General features: G+C 42.9%; 1 protein-coding gene across 1 annotated transcript; it reads left to right on the forward strand.

Moving 5' to 3' along the window:
- Positions 1-922: 922 nt before the first annotated feature.
- MLYCD (malonyl-CoA decarboxylase) lies at positions 923-22,551 on the forward strand. Its single transcript, XM_063141177.1, has 5 exons — positions 923-1,480; positions 10,767-10,879; positions 11,094-11,250; positions 13,204-13,353; positions 21,146-22,551. Exons 1-5 carry the CDS (start codon positions 923-925, stop codon positions 21,674-21,676), a joined length of 1,509 nt encoding a protein of 502 aa, XP_062997247.1. The 3' UTR covers positions 21,677-22,551.
- Positions 22,552-25,083: the final 2,532 nt, after the last annotated feature.

Here is a 25,083-nt window from a genome sequence, read left to right on the forward strand (position 1 = left end):
TAACAACAGTTAAAGGTGCAGGAGCTATGCTAGAATGACCAGATTTAAAAGAGGACAGGGCACCTGCACCTTTAACTGTTGTGATGAAGAGGGGATTTCCACCAGGTTCCCCATATATACAAATGACACCTGCTGAAATTCCCTTTTCAATACAACTGTTAAAGACACAGGAGCCCTGTCCTCCTTTTCATATGGTCACCCTACCTTAGTTATTATCCATAATCCACACCTGGAACCATTCTGCCCAGGGAGTGGAATAAAAATACTTTAGGGTTCAGTCCTGTGCATGTTATACAGGAAAAAGTCCTGCAAGTCCCAGCTGACACTTGCAGGACCTTTTCCTGCCTAAAGACGCACAGGATTGTGCCCTTAAAGTTTGCACAGGATTGCGCTCCTGCAGAGGAAAGCTTCAATCGGATTTATTCCCAGGTATACAGGGGTTGCCTCCTTAGCCATTCAGTAGAATTGATCCCTCTTTCAGAAATATTTCATATATGCATCTTCTGCTTTAAACTGCTTCCTTTCCCCCTTTCTCTAAGAATGGCTGTTTCTCGCATTCCACTGCAGGCAGTACAGTCTTGACTTTTATTGATCTATAGTCCGTTTGCACTTTTCCGCCACTCCCAACATGGCGGAAGCCCTACAGAGGCGGCGCGTCCCGCCACACCCACTATGGCGCTCCAGAGGCGCCGCCTGACATTTTCCCCGCCCCCTCTCTCTTTTCATTGGCCCTGTCCGCCGAGGACGCCCAATCACCGCCTTTGTTTCTTACCCACGCTCTGAAAAGGGTTCCCCACCTCCACTTCACCTTTGCTGAAGGAGACAAGAGGCCTTTGAGGGGGAGAAACGAGAAGGAAGCGCCCGCCGGGCCCGGTGGGGGGCGGTGGTGGTGGTGGTGGTGGTGGTGTGTGTGGGGGATAGCATGCGCCGCTGGGGCTCCGGCCTAGCAGCGCGGCGGCTCTTCCGGCTCCTCGCGCTGCGCGCTTCCGGCCGGCCGCGGCCTAGCGCCGTTGCCGTAGCAACCGAGGCCCGCTCGGGCCTAGTCGGCATGGAGGAAGCCTTGAGCCGCGCCGTGCCGCCGCTGCCGCCTTACGAGACCCGCGAGAAAGGCGCGGCGCCGGCCGGGGCGGCCCTGGAGCAGCGCGGCGCCGAGTTCATGCGCTACTACCGCGGCTTGGCGAGCGGCCTGCCGCGGGCCCAGCTGCTGGGCCGCCTGGCGCGGGACTTCGGCGTCGAGCACGGCCGCGTGGCCGAAGTCAGCGCCAAGGTGCTGCGGCTGCAGCAGCAGCTGGAGGCCGAGGCCGAGCCCGGCGCCCTCTTGCAGGCCGAGGACCGGCTCCGGCACTACCTCACGCCCCGCTACCGGGGCCTCTTCCAGCACCTGGGCCGGCAGGAGGGCGGCCTCCGCTTCCTGGTGGATCTCCGCAAGGACCTGCTCGAAGCCCTGGCGGCCAGGGAGGCCGAAGGGCCGCACGTCAGGGTGAGCCCCGGAAGGGTTTGCACGGGGGTTGTGAGGGTGGGCGGGGAGTTTGTTTATTTATTTGTTTTATTTCATTTATTACATTTCTATACCGCCCAATAGCCGGAGCTCTCTGGGCGGTTCACAAAACTTCCTTCCGTTGTTTTAGGGCAGCCTTTCTCAACCTGGGGCGCTCCAGATGTGTTGGACTACAACTCCCAGAATGCCCCAGCCAGCTGGCTGGGGCATTCTGGGAGATGCAGTCCAACACATCTGGAGTGCCCCAGGTTGAGAACCACTGTTTTAGGGTGACCCTATGGAAAGGAGGACAGGGCTCCTGTATCTTTAACACTTGCACAGGAAAGGGGATTTCATCAGGTGTCGTTTGTATATGGTGGAATCCCCTCTTCATCATAACAGGTAAAGCTGCAGGAGCCCTGCCCTCTTTTAAATCTGGTCACTCCAGTATAGCTCCTGCAGCTTTAACTGTTGTGACGAAGAGGGAATTTCACCAGGTTCCCCATATATGCAAATGACACCTGCTGAAATGCCCTTTTCTATGCAACTGTTAAAGATACAGGAGCCCTGCCCTCCTTTTCATAGGGTTACACTAGGGCTGCTGTATCTTATATAATGTAATAACAGCTGTATTGAAAAGGAAATTTCAGCAGGTGTCATTTGTATATATGGGGAACCTGGTGAAATTTCCTCTTCATTGCAACATTTAAAGCTGCAGGAGCCCTGCCCTCTTTTAAATCTGGTCCCTCTAGTATAGCTCCTGCAGCTTTAACTGCTGTGATGAAGAGGGGGTTTCACCAGGTTCCCCATATATACAAATGACACCTGCTGAAATGCCCTTTTCTATGCAACTGTTAAAGATACAGGAGCCCTGTCCTCCTTTTCATAGGGTCACCCTAGTCATGTTGTGCAAACCTGGCCATGGTGGCTTGTGACCGTATGGAATAGAGGACAGGGCTCCTGTATCTTTAACACTTGCACAGAAAAGGGGATTTCAGCAGGTGTCGTTTGTGTATGGTGAAATTCCCTCTTCATCACAACAGTTAAAGCTGTAGGAGCCCTGCCCTCTTTTAAATCTGGTCACTCTAGTATAGCTCCTGCAGCTTTAACTGCGGTGATGAAGAGGGGGTTTCACCAGGTTCCCCATATATACAAATGACACCTGCTGAAATGCCCTTTTCTATGCAACTGTTAAAGATACAGGAGCCCTGTCCTCCTTTCCATATGGTCACCCTAGGGCTGCTGTTTCTTTAACAGCTGTATTGAAAAGGAAATTTCAGCAGGTGTCATTTGTATATATGGGGAACCTGGTGAAATTTCCTCTTCATTGCAACAGTTAAAGCTGCAGGTACCCTGCCCTCTTTTAAATCTGGTCACTCTAGTATAGCTCCTGCAGCTTTAACTGCGGTGATGAAGAGGGGATTTCACCAAGTTCTCCATATATACAAATGTCACCTGCTGAAATGCCCTTTTCTTCATTCATTGTTATTTATTACGGTCACCGACCAGCAAAATCAACACCAAAACCTACAAAGGATAGATAAAAAGTGACATAAAAACAAAATACAGCTTGGTGAGTTGCTTCTCTCAGAAGGATTGCAATGTTATTTTTCTAATTTGCATTGAGGTCATGAGAAATTTAGCGACCCTTCCAGTAATATGGGAGGACACATCCCTTAAACAGATTAATACCAGTGTTGTGGGGCTATATCCAGAAAAGGCTGTTAATAAAAGAAAGATTAACTTTTTTCTGCTTTCCTCATACATGTTACAATGCAAAATGACATGTTCGACAGATTCTATTGCTCCAGAAAAATGCCCTTTCCTATGCAACTGTTAAAGATACAGGAGCCCAGTCCTCCTTTTCATAGGGTGACCCTACCTTATTTACAATAATTATATACAACTTCATCTCTAAAAAAGATTCCGGAGTGGTGATCATAAAAAGTAAATAGTAAAAATGTGAAAGAAGAAGAATAAAACAGCATAATGGTATATTTTAAAACATGTAAAAACTTTTCTCCCTCACCCTTCAATACTACCCCGCCGTCAGGCAGAAATTCAACAGGTCATGTTCCCGGTATCGTTACCACATCTCACTTTTAGGATGGTTGCAGTTATCATTTTCATTATCTTCTAACACAAAGTCTAAAGGAGACTATTGGGTTTGTTTCCCCCACCCCCATTTTATCTCCTCCACAACAACCCTTTGAGGTAGTCCAGCTCTCAAAGTCACCAGAATGAGCATTGTAGGGCAGGGGTGGGATGGAGTAGGTGGGAAGATGGGGTCTGGTTTGAAACTTTCCCCTAGCCTTGGGTTAGCAAGTTGTGGCTGTCCAGATGTTTTGCCCTCCAACTGCTGTGTAATCCCTTTATGCACCAGTTGCTGGGGAACATGGGTGGGACGGTGCTGCTGCACCGTGTCCTGCTTGTGAGTTCCTGGTTGACAGCTGGTTGGCCGCTGTGTGTGCTAGACTAGTTGGACCCTTGGTCTGATCCAGCATGGCTCTTCTTAAGTTCTGTTATTCCCTCATCGTTAGTGGGCTACACATTCTCTCCCACCCCAGTCCCACGGTGTATCTGCTACGCAGCATGCTGGAAGTAAGTGGTAGGGAAAGTTTATTTATTTATATTCTTTTTAAGGATTGTTTTGTAATGAAAAGAGGGTAATCAATTTCATAAAAAGAAATGTTGTAAGTCCCCCAAAAGGAATAAAAACAATTTATAAACCCACTAGATGCTTAAAAAAAGTGATACAACAAAACAATGTTATTAGAAATTGTGATTCTTATTCTTTAAAAACAAAAACACATAAAAACAACCACAACAACAATCCTACTCCTTTCTCCTAGGATTGTAAGGGCAAGCATGGATGGTTCTGCACCCATTTCACTCCCTCCAAATTTGATACTTGCATAAACCTGTGAGAGAGCCTGGACTGGACTAACTGGCTGGGTTAGTTTCTGGGTAGCATTTTGAACCTGCATCTCCCTGGTCCAAGTTTAACCCTCCATTACACCAGTTCTTAAAGGATCTGATTTGTTTGATCAGACCAAAAGCCTTGTTTCCAACAGCAGCTAGCCAAGTGTGAGGATTTCAGATTTTCTTGAAGTTAAAGGTGGAACAGAATTAAAGGGGCTGTCCAGCAAACTCATCGGGTGGTAAACTGCCTCTGTACCGTGAGGTTCCAAATAGCATCATGAGTACTGTCCACCTATACTTGTCATGCATGATGCAGCATAGGAGTGTGAGTTGAGAATTGAGGTAGAACTCTGCAGTTGTGGGATGTGCAATGAATCGTGGATAGAAAATATTTGGTAGTAGGACAGGTTGCAACATAGTGGGAAAGCTAAAGGGTTATTTTGAAGGGTGAGACCTTAGTAGCTGATAATATTTTTCATGATTTGTACGGGGTGTTTGAGCAAGTTAAGCTGGGAGCAGGATAGCTCGTGGAGCAAAATGTGCTACTACTTGAGTGGAGCAAAAACTTGTCGTATGTCTGTATGCAATGTTTTGATATTCTAAAAAGTACTGGCAGACACTCTTATCAGAGCAAAGTTCACATGTTAGTGCCAAGTTTTTGTTTCAGCTGTATCGGAGAAGCACATGATGTTGATGTGCTACCAAGAATACAGCTGTGCTAATAATATACTTGGCATTAGCAATGAGTGATGAGTTATACCATGGAAGGAGCATTAAAATAATTTTTGCCCTAGCCTTAGGATGAAGCAAGAATGTGCCTGTTTACACTTCCCTGTGCCTGTTTGCATTCTCTTTCCCTCTTTATTGTTTACTACAACTTATTAGATTGTAAGCCTATGCGGCAGGGTCTTGCTATTTACTGTGTTATCTGTACAGCACCATGTACATTGATGGTGCTATATAAATAAATAATAATAATAATAATAAGAAGAAGTGTCCCATGAGTGCTTGAATCTCTGGAGTTTTAAGGAGTTTGACCACAAGCCCTATTAGAGAGAAACCAAGTTTACAAAATGCTTTTATACATGTCATGACATACACTGGGCCATTTTGTGTCTGTGTCAGGACTAAGAAAACCAAAATACGTTGTAGGCACCACCAAGAAGAGCATTTGTAAAAAAATCTGTTCAGGATTTTAAAAACCACGTATTTATTTCAGAGCGTAAGAATGTTCAGATCACACAGCTTTCATCTACTTTTATGGTCCATTCTCATTAATGTCCTTTGGTGACTTTGTGAGTCGATTGTGATCTTCATGGCTGGAAAAAGCAAACCAACCAACCCAGGTACCATAACATTTGATGATGATACCGAAGAACTTTGCTGCTTTAGTTCCATTTATGTATAAGCCTGGAATTTGCAAGCTAGAGTCTAGTTACTAGACACTTACAGCATTAATTCTTCTGCCCTTCCTGCACCTGGCATATTCTGTTTTGAGCTCCTCCCAAACTGTCCCAACAGCTATTCTGGAAAGTGCCAGTGTCAGATTTTAAACATCTTTTTCATCCGAATAGCACACTGCATGGAAGTTATATGGGACTCTGCTACCGATTAATACAGCATTGAAAATCGGAACTTCCAGAAGCCTCGTCATATAATCCTGTTTTATTTGCTACAGTGTAAATCACATCCTGTAGTTTAGCAGTCTTGCTGCAAGATATTTAATCCTTGCTCAATGTCCTCCTTTTGTGCCAACATTTGAGATCTCTCTGAGCTTCATCTACACTCATGGGTGCTACTAAGGCAGGGCAGTAATGGAGCCAAGGGTCACAGGGTTGAAGCGCCATGACTTTTTGATTAGCAGAGACAATGTCACCTGCCATCACCCCATCCCTCCTTTTTCATTCTGAGTTTAGCTGCAATCCTTATAGTAGCTAGGGGAAAACTGGATTTTCCCAGTGATGATATATTCTTTCAGGCTTGGTCTTGAATGGACAGTTAAGGCCCCTTAGCTTTACAAAAGACTTGCTCCTAATGCAGATAAACACTTCTAGATAAGGATTAACAGAGTTACCTGCATTTTTGGACTCCTGCCTGTCTATAGGGACTGTTATGATGAGTGCCTGCACGCCAAAATGCCCCACTGGCCTCATGCAGCGGTACAATAGGGACTGTTGAGTTGGACCTTTGTGCCAGTCCTGGGGATCTTCATGCCTAGTCTTGTGAGCTGCTACAATAGTACAGCAACTCGTAGGATGAAGCGATCGGCTGCAGTGATTTCCACATTTATTTATTCTCTTCCCTAATGGTGCTACTTCTAGACAATGCATGACTGAGTATATTGCAGTCATAAATAAGATTGGTTTGGTCATTAAGGTCCAAGGGCTGTTGGAATATGACTGAACTATATGTTTTTAGACATGATTTGCTGTCTTCATCTTGCTAGTCTTGCTACCGTGACCGAGGCTGAGGTCATCGGAGCCCTATTCTTGATGAGCCAATTGTCCTAAGCAGCGGGTAGAACTGTAGCCTGTTCCTATAGCTCTGAGCATCTAAGCAGAAGCACTGAGTGCTGCATTCAGGGGTTTATATTTAGAGAAGGAGCACATCCTTCAAAATATGGTTGAATTTGTATTCAAGATTAGTATTCTTAAGGTTAAACAGCCACCAGGATCAAGAGCAATGGCCCAGAGAAAATGACTAGACTCCTTAGTGGCTAGTTGCTAAGAAACAGTAAATGTCTTCCTGCTGAATTTGTGGAAGATGATAGATACTTGTGACCTAGGTGCAGTGCTTTTATTCAGGCATGTCTACCAGCAAAAGTTCAGCTATAGACTTTATGGCAAAAAGAATTTCCCTGAGAGTATAAAAAATGTACTTTGGTAGCATGGAGGACAATCTATTTTTAAGTGCCAAGGAGATTTTGCTTTTTTTTTTTGTAAGGCGTGATGTGACCCAGAGCTCCTTTTTAAGTCGCATCACCTATAAAGCTTTAAGCGTCTCTGTAGTCAAAGCAGTAGTAAACCATGTGGACAACACAAGAATACTGTTTCTAAAAACTATCTAACTGATGTCTGATGAAGCAGCCAAGCCCTTATGAGTTAAACAAGCACTGTGGAATTTCTAGCTAGGTGTATTTAAATAAAACAGACAGGATAGGATTTCATTGTTAACTATATTCCAATAAAGACAATAGCTCCTTGCAAGGGTGTCTGTGTGTTAAAGTTAAGGTTAAGGTTGAATTTCTAATTGTATAAACCACTCATTTGGGTTCACAAGCATCAAGAAGATAAGTTGTGGATGCTGCTATATTTCGATTATAGAAGTAAATGCAGGGTTTGGAACCCTTTGTGAAGGAGATTGCTTTCCCGGTGCCCAACATCCAAACTTTCACTTGGGAAGAACAGCTGTTCTGTTGTAATGATGTCTTGCTGTGTGTGGTTGTTGGAGTTCGCCAGAGATGTTCTTATGTTCTCACGGTTAGAACTGCAGTCCGTGGTCCTAACCAACAATTATGCATATGACTACCTGCAAGGATTGCATCTACGAGCCTGGCTTTGGGATCCCAGAAGATATTAAATGGGTGCGTAGGAACAAAACATCTGTGAGACACTGGCATGGGTGCTTTCATCTCAGTAATCAGCAGATAAAATATAATTTGACCACACCCATGAGGTAAGTTTGAGAAGAGTTCTTATACTCTTGGGAAGTATCAGGATTTCCCCCCCCCCCCACACACAAACCTCAGACATTATGCCTGGGGGATTCCCATCTTGCCTTTTGAGACATGGCATTAAAAAATGGAATTGGCATGGGACGAGGACAAAAAAAGCAAAACTACTGGGTTCTTCCTACCCATAATGAGTTGTCTTGTCCTTAATAGGCATGGTGCTGTAGCTTTGTTTATTTGGGTGTGTGTGGGATGTATGTGTCTCTCATTCTCCTAGTTTTTCATTGCAAGGGAAAAGTAATAGGTAACAGTTTCATTTATTGGATTATATTTAGGCTTAGAGTTCACAACATTCTTCACATACTGAAAGGAGAACATCAAACTTGAGCTTTCAAGCTTCAGCAGTTCTAAAATAGGAGGGAAAGATGTTCAGTGATGATTAAAGGGAGATATCTTCTCTTGGACCATCCCATATCCATGTGTCAGAGACAGAACATAACCACCGGCTCTGGGGGTTTTTTGGTGGGGGGAATGGGGGAGAAAGATAATTTAATTAGTGCCATAGGTGAATTACTGTAGAATGAAATATGTCTTTGGTGTACATTGCTTCGAGCCAATGTACTAATCTAGTAACATAGTGTATTAAAGGATAAAATGTTGTTTTATTATATAAAAGCTTTCATTGTGGATTTTTGGAAGTAATTACCTTGGCCAAGAGAACTTTCTCTTTCTCTCTGATGTATGCCTTTAAGTACTTCAATTTTTATTCTTGTAAGAGCATTATGGCAGACTTTTACGCTTTGGTGAGATTGTTCTGAGATCACAGTTCATGAAAATGTTAATACGCTGTTCCATTTCCAATAAATCTGCGAGCGAGTGAGGTTGTCCTGTGGTAGTTTACCTCAACAGAACACTCATCAGGCTAATGCCTCCTCATTGAATTGTCACTTTGTATGACAAAGTTATATTTATATACTCAAACTGAGGTCAATGGTAGATGAATAGTGTTTGAGTGACTTTATCCTTTTTCTAAACAATTTACAAACACCCAGTTCAGCTTCTTTTATATGGTTTCAGAGAATGTTAACCATTTGATATGCACTCTAGCGCTATAACCATGCAAAAGGAGGGAAATGTTTGCTGTAAAATCTTACAAGAGGGACTGTTGCCTCTTCTGTGTTCATCATTGGCTTTGTCATTGGTTGCTCCAATAATTCGCTTTTTCTCTTATAATTTAGCCCTCCCTCCTTCTTTCCTTTTTCAGCTAGTTTGCTTTAAAGCACATGCTGCATAAGGCAGAGCCTTGTCGGGGAATGAAACTCTGGGGGATTCTTTGGAAAGCCAGTAACTTACTGCAGTAGAAAATGCTCCCAAGGTCAGTCAGTCGAGCCATAAATTGCAGCAAATTCAAGTACCAAGACAGTCAGGAGAGCTTTTTTTATATATATATAGTGCTTTCCAAGAGGTTGAATTGTGTTGATGCTAAACCCTCAGCTGCTGATGTCCCTGTAGAGCAATGGTTCTCCAACTGACTTTGGGAGGTGTGATAACGTGGAGGCAGTTGTCACTTACAGTGTTGTACATTGATGGGGACCTTTATCTCCATACGCCAGCACTTTGTAGAAATTTCAGCCTCTTAAAATTCAGCTTACGCACTGCACAGTAGTAGAGAAACATCTTGGTATGTCAGAGTCACTTACAAGAGTATCTGCCGAAGTCCCACGTCGTGTGATGCAATTTCATCCCTGTGAACTGGGCCACAGCTGTAGGTCCTTTCATCTCCTCCCTGCTATCCCTATTTTCCACAAAAGTTTGCTTGATGCTTGCATTGGCTGGTAGTTGGCCTAGCAGGCTCCCTGATTTACACTTCAGAAATACTAATGCAGAGATGGAATCATGCTCTCTGCCTCCTTTTTCCAAAGATCACTATCTAAGGATAAAGCATCCTTAAATAAGGTTGTGTTAGATCACTTTTTATTTAATTCTTTTATATTTATCCTGCCCATTTGCCAGAACACTCTGGGAAGCATATATAGACGGCGTGTAAACACGAAACTTAATTCAGTTGAGAATCCCAAGTGATTAGCAAAACATGAAAGTAGTGTCCCTGCTATTTGAAGTGAGGCAGGTAGTGAGTGTGTTGTCTGCTTATATGTTTGTATGTAAATTATTTTTATGCTATGTACAATATTGAATTTTTAAGGGTTTAAATTTTTATAAACCGCCCAGATAGCTTTGGCTGGTGGCTGAATAGAAATGCAATGAATGAATGAGTGACCAGAGAGAAAGAGGGATTGTTTATTGGCCCTCTTTTTATAGAAATCCTCAGGGAGGCTCACCTGGCACTCAGCCTGTTACCTTTTTATTCTCTCTATTGTTGTCTTTTTAATATGTTGGTCATTGTTGTTGTTTTTAGTTTATGATTTTTATTGTGAATTCTGATAGCTGGTTAAAGAGTGATATAGAAATACTTAAATAAATAATAGTTTGGGGAAGAGTGGCAAGATTATAATAAGGGTCTACAGCTGCAATCCTATACACACTTTTCTTCGGGCTAAGTCTCATTGAACTTAGTGGGACTTACGTCGGAGTAGACATATATGTGATTGGGCTGTAAGAGGCCCTCTTTGCTGTCGTGAAACTATACTGTTATGCTACTGAGTTAAGATGCCTTTTTCCATCTCTCTCCATTTCCAGGAAATGAATGGCGTTCTAAAGAACATGCTGTCGGAATGGTTTTCCACAGGATTCCTAACCTTGGAACGAGTTACGTGGCAGTCCCCATGTGAGATTCTTCAAAAGATTAGTGAGTAAGTGCCAAGAATTAGTGAGCAAGAGAGATATGCATATAAGTGTGTGTGTTTTTCTAAGGGTCTCCTGCAGTCACAAATGTGCAGATTTGAAGTTACATTGTGTTTTGAAAACATATTGGATGAGTGAGGAAATCTGAATGTGAAAGAGCAGTAGGTCTTTTGCGAATATCTGTCCTCTGTATTAAGATGTTATTGTCATTGTTTTTTTTAGCAGTGAAGCCGTGCATCCTGTTAGAAACTGGATGGATATGAAGCGCCGAGTTGGGTCTTATAGAAGGTGCTACTACTTTGCCCATTGTGCCATACCTGGAGAACCTTTGATAGTTTTGCATGTTGCACTTACAGATGAGATATCCAGCAGCATCCAGGTATAGTTGGCTGACTTTGCTTGTGATTGAGAATATTATTCCTCAATGGTTGGTTAATCATAGATCAGGCCTTGAGCTTGTCAGTGCACAGCATTTCTAAGCAGACTCATAGGAGCCAAGGAAATAAAGCATCCTTTTTTTCTCATGGGAGAAATTGTGATTACAGCTAATGCCTCAAATCAGCCTTTCAAGTAATTACACAAAAGTTGCTTTGCCCATAAAATATTTAATTGACCCACCTGTCCACACAAACCTCTATTAGTCTTTTCTGGCTTAAAAGTACTGATGATGATATAGTATGTGCAGCTTTCATACTTGGTCGTCTGGACACAGTTGTTGCTCTCCATGGGTGACTGGGTTGTTTTTTCTTTTCGGAACAAGAAAAGTGTGCATTTTCCAACATGGAAAAAGCACACTTTTCCAAGTATGCTCTGTAATGTGAGCTCTGCCTCCACCCTTAATTAAAGTGGGGAAATTGTCCTTTTTGGAAAAAAGAATAATTTGAAGAGTGATTTTTTTTTTTTTAAAAGGATGCATTTTGTGAACATGATGTTTTTCTTCTGAAAAATCACAATTGCATTCAGGATTGCTAGCGGGGTGGACATGTTCATCAATGTTTTGAATGTGAACAGAAATCTCATACATCCTTACTTAATACCCCCCTCCTCCCAGTCTTGCTTCACAAGCTGCTTCTGAAACTCCATAGAATCATAGAATAGCAGAGTTGGAAGGGGCCTACAAGGCCATCGAGTCCAACCCCCTGCTCAATGCAGGAATCCACCCTAAAGCATCCCTGACAGATGGTTGTCCAGCTGCTTCTTGAAGGCCTCTAGTGTGGGAGAGCCCACAACCTCCCTAGGTAACTGATTCCATTGTCGTACTGCTCTAACAGTCAGGAAGTTTTTCCTGATGTCCAGCTGGAATCTGGTTTCCTTTAACTTGAGCCCGTTATTCCGTGTCCTGCACTCTGGGAGGATCGAGAAGAGATCCTGGCCCTCCTCTGTGTGACAACCTTTTAAGTATTCGAAGAGTGCTATCATGCCTCCCCTCAATCTTCTCTTCTCCAGGCTAAACAGGCCCAGTTCTTTCAGTCTCTCTTCATAGGGCTTTGTTTCCAGACCCCTGATCATCCTGGCTGCCCTCCTCTGAACCCGCTCCAGCTTGTCTGCGTCCTTCTTGAATTGTGGAGCCCAGAACTGGACGCAATACTCTAGATGAGGCCTAACCAGGGCCGGATAGAGAGGAACCAGTACCTCACGTGATTTGGAAGCTATACTTCTATTAATGCAGCCCAAAATAGCATTGGCCTTTCTTGCAGCCATATTGCACTGTTGGCTCATATTCAGCTTGCAATCTACAACAATTCCAAGAGCCTTCTCGTTTGTAGTATTGCTGAGCCAAGTATCCCCCATCTTGTAACTGTGCCTTTGGTTTCTATTCCCTAAATGTAGAACTTGGCATTTATCCCTATTAAATTTCATCCTGTTGTTTTCAGCCCAGCACTCCAGCCTATCAAGATCACTTTGAAGTTTTTTTCTGTCTTCCAGGGTATTAGCTATCCCACCCAATTTTGTGTCATCTGCAAATTTGATAAGGGTTCCCTGCACCTCCTCGTCCAAATCATTAATAAAAATGTTGAAGAGCACTGGGCCCAGGACTGAGCCCTGCGGTACCCCACTCGTTGCCTCTCCCCAGTTTGAGAAGGTTCCATTGATAAGTACTCTTTGAGTCTGATTCTGTAGCCAACTGAATCCAAGGTATTTCAAAAGGGTTTTGCATGTATTGGGGAAAGAACTCGATTGAAAACAAGTCAAATGCCCAGCCATGTATGCAGAACAGTTTTTTCAGTTCACAGGATTGTGACCCATAGTGGATTAATTGGGTTTGTGGAATGTAAAGCCATTTGAATTCTGACAGTGATCACTGTTACTAACTATGTTAATCCTTCTCTAGGCCATAGTGAAAGAGGTTCCTTCTCTAGAAGTGGAGAATCTGAACAAAATTACCACGGCAATTTTCTATTCAATCAGTTTGACTCAACAGGGCCTGCAGGGTGTGGAGTTAGGAACGTACCTCATCAAACGAGTTGTTAAGGAACTGCAGGTACGTGCAGAAAATTTCAATCTGGATACTGTACTAGACATCTAACCTGTATGCTCATTTCTTTTGGTGTTCTAGTACTTGAAATTCAACACAAAAGAACTTAAGCGGCCTTATATTGACCGGGTTCACATGATCACCTCAGGGGTGGTGGTGTAGGGGGTGGGGTGGAATTCCCAAATACATTTAAAAAATATCTCCCAAGCTATAATCTGAGGGCATAGGAGGAAGCCACCTGGCTGAATCTAAACTGGTTTGGATGTGATCAGGGACATGCCCAAACTGCACATTTAGGTCCTTCAGGGGAAGAGTGCAACCCCATCTTGGGCCAGATGTAGTTTTCTATAGAGATTAGTTGGTTTCCCTTCCCATAGTAGTTCCATGTTGTCTGGATTAAGTCTCAGTTTCTTTACCCTCGTGCAGCCCCAAACCACCTCCGGACTCCAGTTCAAGAGTTCAACAGCCTCCCTAAGATCTCCAGATGGAAATGAGAGGTAGAACTGAGTGTCATCTGCATCTAAATTCCTTGTCAAGGCTCTACAAATACATGCCATAAAGTCTAAAGGCTGTATGGAAAATTATTCAACTATTAATGGTCTACTAGTAGAGTTCTAAATTGTATCTCTCCCCCTCCCCCCCCCCCCCGGTGTTTGTGTATAATGGCAATTTGCTAAGACACAGTAAACTATAATTATTAATTGCATACTGATGGAACTTAAGACCAATCCTCAGAAGTGGTTTCATGTAGATGTTGGGAACAAGATGGAATTTGGGAGCATTCTGCAGGACAATGACCATGGGGGGAGCAGAAGTTCCCAAGCACCATTTTCTGAGACCTTTCTTGCAGGAATAGCCAGAACCCCCAGAGCCTTTCGGTGATGTAAACCTAACCCTCTTAGTAATACCTCAAAAGGCCTATTTATTTATTTCATTTCTATACCACCCAATAGCCGAAGATCTCTGGGCGGTTTACAAAATTAAGACAATTCAAGTATAAAACAACAGTATAAAACCATAATATAAAATACAATATAAAAGCACAACCAAGAGAAAAAAAACAGCAGCAATGCAAAAATACAAATTTAAAATACAAATTTAAAACAGCAAGTTCAGATTAATTTATAGACTGTTAAAAGACTGGGAGAATAAAAAGGTCTTCACTTGGCGTCTAAAAGCATATAATGTAGGTGCCAAGTGAACCTCCTTAGGGAGCTCATTCCACAGTTGGGGTGCCACAGCAGAGAAGGCCCTCCTCCTGGTAGCCATCTGCCTCACTTCCTTTGGCAGGGGCTCGCAGAGAAGGACCCCTGAGGATGACCTTAGGGTCCGGGCAGGTACATATGGGAGGAGGCGTTCCTTCAGATAACCTGGGCCCAAGCCGTTTAGGGCTTTAAATGTTAATACCAGCACTTTGAATCGGGCCCGGACCTGGACTGGCAGCCAATGAAGTTGGAAAAGGACTGGGGTGTTGTGGTCTCGCCGGCCAGTCCCTGTTAGTAACCGTGCTGCCCTGTTTTGTACCAGTTGAAGTTTCCGGACCGTTTTCAAAGGCAGCCCCACGTATAACGCATTGCAGTAATCCAAGCGAGAGGTTATCAGAGCATGGATAACTGTAGCTAGGCTATCTCTGTCCAGATAAGGGCGCAGTTGGTGTATCAGCCTAAGCTGATAAAAGGTGCTCTTTGCCACTGAGTTCACCTGTGCCTCAAGTAACAGTTCTGGAACCAAGAGCACCCCCAAACTACGGACCTGATCATTTAGGGAGAGTGCAACCCCATCCAGGACAGGGCAAACATCACCTCGCCGGACAGATGAACCACCCACTTCAGGCATTCACCTGAAATCCCAATATAGTTAAGGTGGGACAGAACATTAATAAACATGCAAGTCGTCCCACACCCTAGGTGTCCCTGTGCCCATAACTACATCAAAGAACTTCATGCGCTGTGATAAATGTGCAAAGATCTTTTATGTAGCCAAGGGCTTTTGGGGCAGGACAGGAATGCATGCACATGTCTTGTTGCCACTTCATTGGCGACAAGACATGCCACTTCATGCAGGTGAATGCCTGCATAGGGCTTGAGTCTAAGTGATTTGTGGGATAGCCCCTTAGTACAGGTCTAAGGAGAAATTCATTTTGTTAAACTTTAGTTTAAGGCAAGCAGTTAAGAATTTGTCTTATTAAAAGTGCAGCCTACTCATTTAAATACCAAAGTAAATTACTTGGTACTGCTCCATTTGCTGGGGTTCATTCCCATAGATATTAATGTGATGTAATACATTTCTCACGGCTGGATCTGAAATATCCTTTGGGGAGTAAACAATGTGGGGAAAATAAGATATATCATTATTTGCTTTGTTTTCTCTCATCTATTTGATTAATTCCAAATCACTTAATTTCAAGGTTCTGTAACTTTTAATTTCCCAAGAAAAGGAACATGTTAAATTATTGTCGTTGTGGATATATTGGAATGTGAGGAGACCTGCTTTGAGCTTTTGAACTGCAGTGGTGCAAATGTTAACTGTTTGAGCGCTTGAGCTGCATGTGAATGTCTGAAACTGATTTGGGAGACAGCTTCAGGAGAGAAAACAGAATTGCTCTGAACATTGTGTCATGAATTGGACGCTAGTGGTAATAGAATTGTATTAAAGAAACAAACTGCAGTAAGATAACATTGTCTAGTTTAAATCCAATTTTTGTTTGAGTTGGGACTCTTACAGAGAGACTTTAGCCTTGAAAGACCTCTGTTAACATCAACAGAATTGAGCATTGCGAATGTCTGTCTGTTCCTGTATAAGTCCTGTATAAGACCGTCATATGGGTAATAAAGAATAGCTCCATATAGAGCAGCCTTCCTCAACCTGGGGCGCTCCAGATGTGTTGGACTGCATCTCCCAGAATGCCCCAGCCAGCTGGGGTATTCTGGGAGTTGTAGTCCAACACATCTGGAGCACCCCAGGTTGAGGAAAGCTGATATAGAGTGTTATGACCAACTTTTCCATTATTGGAGCGTTTTCAGTCTCAGCAGTTTCAGGACTAAACAAAAAAACCCACTCATTTCTGCAGTCACGCTGTCTATAACTATTGCTCTGGAACAATCAAATAGATAGACTTTATGTACTGCTAAATAGCCTCTCAGTAAATTTGAACAGTTCACTAAGAACAAGTGTCTTGCTGAGAATGGAGACAGTTGGCCTATTTCAGTTACCCTTGCTTCTCCAGATGTTTATCCTGACATTTGATCAACTTTCTGGTGGTTCATGGTCAGGTACTCATATTGAGCCCTTTCTTAGGCAGCAGGAAATAAGCAACGTAATTTGGAAGCCTAACATCTTGCATTCTCAAAATACTTCTACAGTGGTGTGTGTGTGTGTGCGCGTGTGTGAGCGCGCATGCGTGTGATTTAAGGCTCTTCCTTCCCAGTTGTTCTTGGAGAAGGCTTGAGGAAAGAAGTCATGGGACAAAGAAATAATTGCTTTTCACACATATATCCATAGTAGTTAATTGGAGACATATAACAGGCTCAAGAAGCATGATAAATATAAAATATTTATTTGTGGGGGTTTTCCTGGAGACTTTTATGTACCCACATGTTAACCACAGTATGCATCTGCTTGGGCTGCAAAACAAACTGCATTCCACAAGACACAACACTTAAAAGCAAAAACAAATACCCTGCAGTTAAAAACTCCCCATCTCCTTATTTGTGTTTGCTTTCACTTTATCCAGTGTGTCTCTTCTGCATGTAAACGCCACTTGCAGTCTCAGAAGCAGCACCTCAGTTGACACTCTTTATAAAAGTAGCTGCAAAATACCGCATATTAGCACATTAAAACACAAACAATGCCCAGGGTTCAAAGGCTACAGTTACTTTTGAAAATATTGTCTTTGTGCGACAGCAGGCCGCAAATCTTGATTTCACTTTCCTTCCCCAGGCTTCAGCAGAAATGGGCTTAAAAACTTTGCAATGCGGAGCTTCTCTCCTTTATAAGCTTACGCCACAAATGTTAGTTGTTAACAGTGCTACAAGACAATGTGTGTTCATCTTTGCAATGTGCAGGGTAGGAGTAAGAAGGAAGCTTATTTTGAAGAGTGTACTTTTCTGGTGAGGCTGTTGTGCCGTAATCCATAATACTCAGGATAACTTCCCAATAAAGGCTTTGTTTTTGTGGGTGAAAAATAGGGCTTTGCTTCCTTTTTTTCTTTGACTAGGCTAATGCAATGCACTGCTATTTTAGATGAGTCACTGATAATAGAAAGGAATCTGCAACCTTTTTCAGAAGCAGACGAAATAAAAGCAGCATCTGCTTCTTAATGGTGTGTGGGTTTCTGACAAGGAAATAAACATTAACGGATCTCTACCAGCAACCCTGGAAAGTAGCACATCAATTTAGCAGCAGCATAAATGGCCATGCTTTACTGCACCTATTTATTATTTTCTTCAGGAACTGGCCACATAAGATAAGCTTCTAAACTCAGCCATTCATCAGATATGAGATGATACAAAAACTGGGTCGTTTTGCCAATTTGTCTTGTCTTTCCTTAAAATAATAATAAAAAAGCACACATTTATTATTATTATTATTCTGTTCCCCCGTCTCTTCCTCTACAACCCCAAATAGACTCTGCCTTAATAAATTATGCTACAGTTCCATCTGTTTGGTAAACAAACAGAACACTATTAAAAGACCCATCAGGTTCTGTAAGCCTCATGTATGGTAGGCAAAAACTCCTGGAGGAATCGATCAGCATTTAGCTTGCAAGCCTAAACAGCAGAACTTTCTGTTCTTCTGGCTAAAGGCTAGACATGGTAAGGATGTCTTCTGAAGGCTGATTAATTGAGAGACCAGGCACATGGCTTCCTCTGTGCTTTACCTATGAAGAAAAGGTGGACCAATGTAGACTGTGCTGTTCCAGTAGATATTCCATTCAAGTTAGGGGCACATTTATTATTGCATTTATATCCCGTCTTTTTTCCTCCATGGAACCCAAGGCGGCATACATAATCCTCCTCTCCATTTTATCCTCACAACAACAACCCTGTGAGGTAGGTTGGACTGAGAGTCTGTGACTGGCCCAGAGTCACCCAGTGGGTTTCCATGGCCGAGTGAGGACTAGAACCCGGATCTCCCGACTCCCAGTCCAACACCTTAGCCACTACACCACACACTGGCTTTCACCACACATGGCCAGAAGGTGCTTATATTTTCAGTTGCGTACTTGGTAAATACAAATGCTTCCCTTCCTTCATTGTCCCGTTGGGCAGGACTGGAGTTGTTTATTCTTAAATGCTTCCGAGTCAGACTCGTACGTCTGCTTGCCCACTTGATGCATGTTAAGTACTTCTTTGTTTGGCTGATCTGGCAACTCTCCTTTGTGGAGATGTTGCCACTGATTTCCTCAAGTTCAAGATTCATTCGCGCTGTGGCTGCTTCTCTGCAGATTCCCTGTGATATGTTTTCTTTACATAAATTCGTTACCAAGAAGAAATGGAGAGAGACTGTTTCTGCAAAGGATGTGGCATGGCTTACTTTTTTGGGGACTGAGTGGTACAGCTGCCCTGTTTTTCAGTTGCCAAATTTGATCTAGCAGGAACACCAAACCAAATGTATATCAGTTACCTCAGATTTTCAAGGGCCTGACAAGAATTTGATATCCCCAAATCCTTGGAGTTTCATCTAATATCTGTGAGAGAATGGCTGATGAAGGCTTTACGATATGGAAACTACCCTGCTGGGAATTTAATTTACTACCTTGATCTCTGAATCTTGAGAGCTTGATATGTTGGGGAGAGGATATTTATTCCATTAGGCAGAAATGAGAAACCAGGGATTCTAAGCTTAAATGTTGTTCTACCTGGATAGACATGTTTTTCAAATATATTGTGGAACGAAGTTATGGAAGGGATATAAAACTCGTAAAGCAACATGTTCTTGACTTAAGGTGTCATCCTGCTCGCTAATGAAGTTAATTAGTCTCAAACCCATTTGTCCTTGCTGATTTAAAAGTTGTTTCGATGAATTTCTGGGGAAACTTGGCATCTGTTCTTACAATTGCAGTCCTGATCCAGCTGAACCTGTGTAAGGGCAGACACGCTGGAGGTGTACAAAATTAGGCACGGTGTAGAGAAAGTTGAAAGAGAAATACGTTTCCTTCATAATATTAGAACCCGGGGTCATCCCATGAAGCTGAATGGTGGGAGACGCAGGACAGACAAAGGGAAGGCCACAGTTAAACTATGGGATTCACGACCACGAGATGTAGTGATGGCCACCAACTTGGATGGCTTTAAAAAGTTTTAAGCAAATTCATGGAGGATAACACAATCAGAAGATGTTTACTTCTTGGGAGGAGAGCAATGACAAATCTTGATAAAATAGTTAAGAGCAGAGACACCACACTGACAACAAAGGTCCGCATAGTTAAAGCAATGGTATTCCCCGTAGTAACCTATGGCTGCGAGAGCTAGACCATAAGGAAAGCTGAGCGAAGGAAGAGAGATGCTTTTGAACTGTGGTGTTGGAGGAAAATTCTGAGAGTGCCGTGGACTGCAAGAAGATCCAACCAGTCCATACTCCAGGAAATAAAGCCAGACTGCTCACTTGAGGGAACGATATTAAAGGCAAAACTGAAGTACTTTGGCCACATAATGAGAAGACCGAATACCCTGGAGAAGAGGCTGATGCTAGGGAAAGTGGAAGGCAAAAGGAAGAGGGGCTGACCAAGGGCAAGATGGATGGATGATATTCTGGAGGTGACAGACTTGACCTTGGAGGAGCTGGGGGTGGCAACGGCCGACAGAAAGCTCTGGCGTGGGCTGGTCCATGAAGTCACGAAGAGTCGGAAGCGACTGAACGAATAAACAAACAACAACAACAACACTATCAAGGGTTACTAATCATGATGACAATGCTACCGCTAGCATCAGAGGTAGTATGCCTATGTATATCAGTTTCTGGGAAACATGAGTGGGAGGGTGCTATTGCATTCATATCCTCCTTGTGGGTGTGAACAGAATGCTGGACTATATAGACCTTTGGTCTGATTCGGCATGTCTCTTGTTACGTTCTTAACTCATTTGATATATAATGCATTAAAAAGAATGGTTAAATGTATAATTGTCTCACCTTTTAATTTTGCCTGTAGGTGAGATCCTGCAGAACATTACTGAGGTTTGATTCTAAGAAATTCAAAAGTCCTAATGTAGGAAGGTACCATGTTTCAGAATACCTTATTAAAAGAGTTAAGAAACCTTTCAGTAAGTTTTGCAGGAATGAGTGGTTGCTCATTAATTATCCCCTTTGTGCTTGTAGCTGTATCTACAATGCTCAGGGGGAGGAAAGCGAGTAAGACGTGAAGCGCCGTACACGAACTAAAGTTTCCTGTTACAGAGTGACTGATGAAGTAATGAAACGTGAATACAATCCGGAGTAGTCGTTTCACTCTGTACAGTGTTTTTACAACAAATATGTGCTTTATAATAATATGTCTCACTTTGTGCAGTTTTTCACAGCAAACATGTTGCTTTATAATTATATATCTTCTGTGCATTGTATTGACAGCAAAAAAGTAGCTTTGATTTCTCATATATAAAAAAATCTAAAACGTTCTATGGTCATACATATACTGTAAGTGTTGTGACAATAAAGAATTGAATGTTTAGCTAATTCAGTTATCTAGTCGCACAGTTTATATTCATATTATCAGTGTAATGGTCTCCTCTTTTGTGCTTCTTAACTCATTACCAAACATTTTGGCCTCTTTTTTTGTCTTTTAATTTAAAAAATCCTGCAGGTTGATTTTCCCCAGATCAAAGCCTTCTCCACTCTGTCTCCAGTTCCGGGATTCACCAAATGGCTTGTTGGACTCCTTCCCTCCCAATCCAAAGAAACAGGCAGAAGTCCCTTCACAGATCCCGAATACCAAGAAATCTCTGAGATCACGGGAGAACCCGCTGTTGAAATCCTAAAACGTCTCTTAACGAACAATGAGTGGGTGAGGTCAGAAAGGCTAGTCCGGGTCCTACAGCAGCCGCTGATGAGGCTGTGTGCCTGGTACCTGTACGGAGAGAAGCACCGCGGATATGCCCTTAACCCGGTGGCCAACTTCCATCTTCAGAATGGTGCAGTGCTGTGGCGTTTGAACTGGATGGCGGATGTGAGCCCCCGTGGTATCACTGCCTCCTGTGGCATGATGGTCAACTATCGCTATTTTTTGGAGGACACTACTAGCAATAGTGCCACGTATCTCGGAACTAAGCAAATCAAAGCCTCGGAGCAGGTCCTCTCCTTGGTGTCTCAGTTTCAACAGAATAGCAAGCTTTAAATAAACGAGGCAGCTTTCAGGAGCAAATACCTGTTTCAGCTAAATGGGAATTTTGAGGTACTTAAAAAGAGGGAGCATAGCTGATAAACCAGCGCTCTGTCCCTGATCTCATCAAGATCCACGGTTGAACTGTCAGGCGATTCTCGTTGCCTTCACGTGCTTTTCCATACAGGGAGAGGACATGATTTGCTGCGGATGATATTTCCAGCTAGTGGGAAAAGCTGGGTAAACTCTCCTTAGTGAAGTGGCAAGCCTGTGGTGACTCCTGTGAACTGTGTGTTGTCCCTACCCTTGCTCACCCAATCGATAAGTCTTGTTTAAACCGCATCTTCAAAAGAGCCGTTGAACACCTGAGCGCTCTGACACATTAAAGGGAGAGGTAGATCAATATCAGGGTTAGTAGATAAAAGAAGCGAGTAAGGAAAGGCTTTTTGGCCAAACGTGCCAACAAAACACCATCCTCTAGGACTTCTCCAATAAGATGTTTGTTTTACACACCCTTCCCTGCTGCTCTGTGCTAAATTCTTTGATCAGCTTGTCCACTTCAGCATTGCCACCACTGAGTTATTGCTTTGCTCTGATGGAGCCTTGGAACACCTTGGTATGTGTTTGCGTATTTTGGCTCCATCTTGAGTGCTCTCCAGGCTGCAGATGTATGGAATGAAGTGTCTGCATCTTTACAGTAGCTCCGGCTTACGATTTCTCAAGTGAAACCAACAGTTCAAAAACCAAAGAGAGGAATTTGTTTCAAAGGGCTTTATAATGTTTACGGGGTTGTTTTAAACTTACCTGGTAATATTTTTTTAAATTTTAATTTAAAAAGACAAACAAGCCTGAAATGAACTACATTAAAAAAGTAAGGTTTGCCATATAAACAGGCTTTGTGTCTTGGATATGGTGTGGTTACCTGCCTGTAAGTTTTTTGTGTTTCCCATGAAGGAAATTCATTCTGTTCCATGGATCCATCACTACCCTGCAGATCAGAGGTGTGGGTTTGCTGACATGGTGGGAAGAAGTAAAAGAAGAGCATGAATCTGGGTTTCAGAACATTTTAATATGAGTCCACATGTCCTTGTAGTCAAATGTAAAGGTATATTAGAGGTGTGTGGCCAGTGATTTGGCAGTTTTAGTTCAAACTGGTTTGTGAAATTTAGTCTCAGTAGGATGATTAATCTGGTCACATTGCCTCCTGCCTATCATTGGAGCCAGGCTGCCTTGTCCTTAGGCCTTGTTCTGAGCTCATGTCTGCCTGCGTACCTTTTCCAGATTGCTGGTATCCACTTTGGGGAGTGTTTGTGTTTCAACAATGGCACAGCTATTCAGATGAATTTTATCCTGGGATTGAGATCCAGGGTCCAAATTGCGGGAGATAGTTAATATCACTAGTTCAGCGCCTTGCGAAATACTGCTTGTCCAACCAGAACGTTTTTGGAGATCCCACCACTGCTTCAACCTGGGCCCCATTGCTGGCTGCTATTAGAAACAATTGCAATCCATCCGTATCACTTGCTTCAAGATAGGTGGCGGTGGGGAAACACGGCTCCATTTTCACTTAATCCCCACCCCATTTCTGTCATGACCTTTAACCAGGTCTGGTTATTAGGGTGGTGGTCATGTGTGGTGGTGGGGTCCTGGCTCTGACAGCTCTGGCCCTAAAATCTGACCATTGCCCTGGGTTTCTATTGGCATAATAAGTAAAAAGCCAGTTGACTGAATATCTTTCAAATGAAATAAGGGGGACCTGCAACAAAATGTGATGTGGAGTGCATCTGTTCAGGGTTCCAGCCAGCTAGGTTCTCTCAGGGTACTTCATTACACCCCCCTCCTCCCGTTTTCCATTCTCTGCTTTAACGGTCAATCAACGTCCTTCTCACTGAGCATGTTCAGTCCTCGTGAGGCAGTTTTTCGGGATCCCTCTCCCTCTCGGGGATTTTTTCCTAAATATTTTTTCTTTGGTACTTCTACAAGTCTTCACATTTCCCAAGCCTTCTGATACCTCCCTCCGGTATGTCGGTGGTGGCATTTTGATTACGAAAGCATCTGTGTTTGTAGAATTGAGTTTACTCTTCGTATATCGGATTCTGAGTTCATTTTATTTATTTATTTATTATATTTATATACCACTCCATAGCCGAAGCTCTCTGGGCGGTTTACAACAGTTAAAACTGGTAAACATTAAAAAGTATACAGAATTTTAAAACCGTCAGAAACATAAAAACAACAGTTGGTTGCTTGCTTACGTTGAGAAAAACAATTCCATTTGAGAGATGCTAATACGGACTTCAGTGGAACAGTGCGAAGACCTTGCATTCACTATATTTGGCCCTTGGTGCAAAGTCATTTTTACCCAGCAGCTTGCAAAGTAGGATCAGGAGCCTTCAACATAATTTTTTAATTTTTTTTGCAAACGAGCGCCATGTAGCATAACTAGTATGCATCTAACTTTTATCAACAAATAAAGAGAAACTCAAGAAGCTGTTCAGGTACCAGTTAAAGAAAATTAGCAGCTCCTGATGGGGACTGAAAGCATTTCTGGGCAGAATTGTTAAAAAGAAATTAAGTGAGTCCCTTTGCTCAACTTGGAAAGTAATCTTCAGGGGTATGCCAGAAGGCAGTACAGCGTGTGCCAAAATAGCAGTTTGTCTGCACCTGAAAGTCTGGTCTCTTGGCTACAGGCAAAACACGCACAGACAACCCAATGTGAAGTTCCAGGACAGTTGTAGCTCTTTCCTTCCCGGCTACCCCAATCCGTGTTTATAACAGGACAGCTTGGAACTCCATAACGAGAAGTGATGGAAACGGTGGAAGATTTGAAAGTCTCATGTTACGAATTAGGGCTTTGATCCGTTAAAAGGACGTAGGTTGGTCGTCAAACTGAGTAGTAAAACTTTGTGATGTCAACTTAGAGGAATCCCCACGTTATCTCCAATTATTATTTATTGCATTTTTATACCGCCCACTAGCCAAAGCTCCCTGGGCGGTTCACAAAAACAAACAATTCAAAGTATAAAACAAAAAGTATAAAAACATGATATAAAATACACATTAAAACGGATTAAACATACCATACATGATTAAAACATTCTGAAAACCTTCTAAAAATTTCATTGGATAGGTCTGCCAGAAGAGATCAGTCTTTATTGCTTTTTTAAATTCTAAAAGACTGTCAAGTTAATGAATCTCCTCTGGCAGGCCATTCCACAGTCTGGGAGCAGCAGAAGAAAAGGTCTTCTTGGTAACAGTTGTTAATCTAGTTTTTCCTAGCTGAAGTGGATTCTTCCCAGAGGACCTGAGTGTGCGGGGCGGATTGTATGGGAGAAGGCGATCCCACAGGTAGCCTGGACCCAAACCATGTAGGGCTTTAATGGTAATAACCAACACTTTGGACTTTGCCCGGAAACTAATCG

This window comes from Elgaria multicarinata, chromosome 14, assembly GCF_023053635.1.
Source record: "Elgaria multicarinata webbii isolate HBS135686 ecotype San Diego chromosome 14, rElgMul1.1.pri, whole genome shotgun sequence".
In the NCBI taxonomy this organism is placed as follows: Eukaryota; Metazoa; Chordata; class Lepidosauria; order Squamata; family Anguidae; genus Elgaria; species Elgaria multicarinata.

What these genes read in the sequence shown, in the direction of transcription:
- MLYCD (XM_063141177.1), top strand. Translation starts at nt 923, where the DNA reads ATGCGCCGCTGGGGCTCCGGCCTAGCAGCGCGGCGGCTCTTCCGGCTC. An exon ending in ATTCTTCAAAAGATTAGTGA is followed by an intron (nt 10,880 to 11,093) that starts GTAAGTGCCAAG and finishes TGTTTTTTTTAG; the next exon opens with CAGTGAAGCCGTGCATCCTG. An exon ending in GAGTTGTTAAGGAACTGCAG is followed by an intron (nt 13,354 to 21,145) that starts GTACGTGCAGAA and finishes AAAATCCTGCAG; the next exon opens with GTTGATTTTCCCCAGATCAA.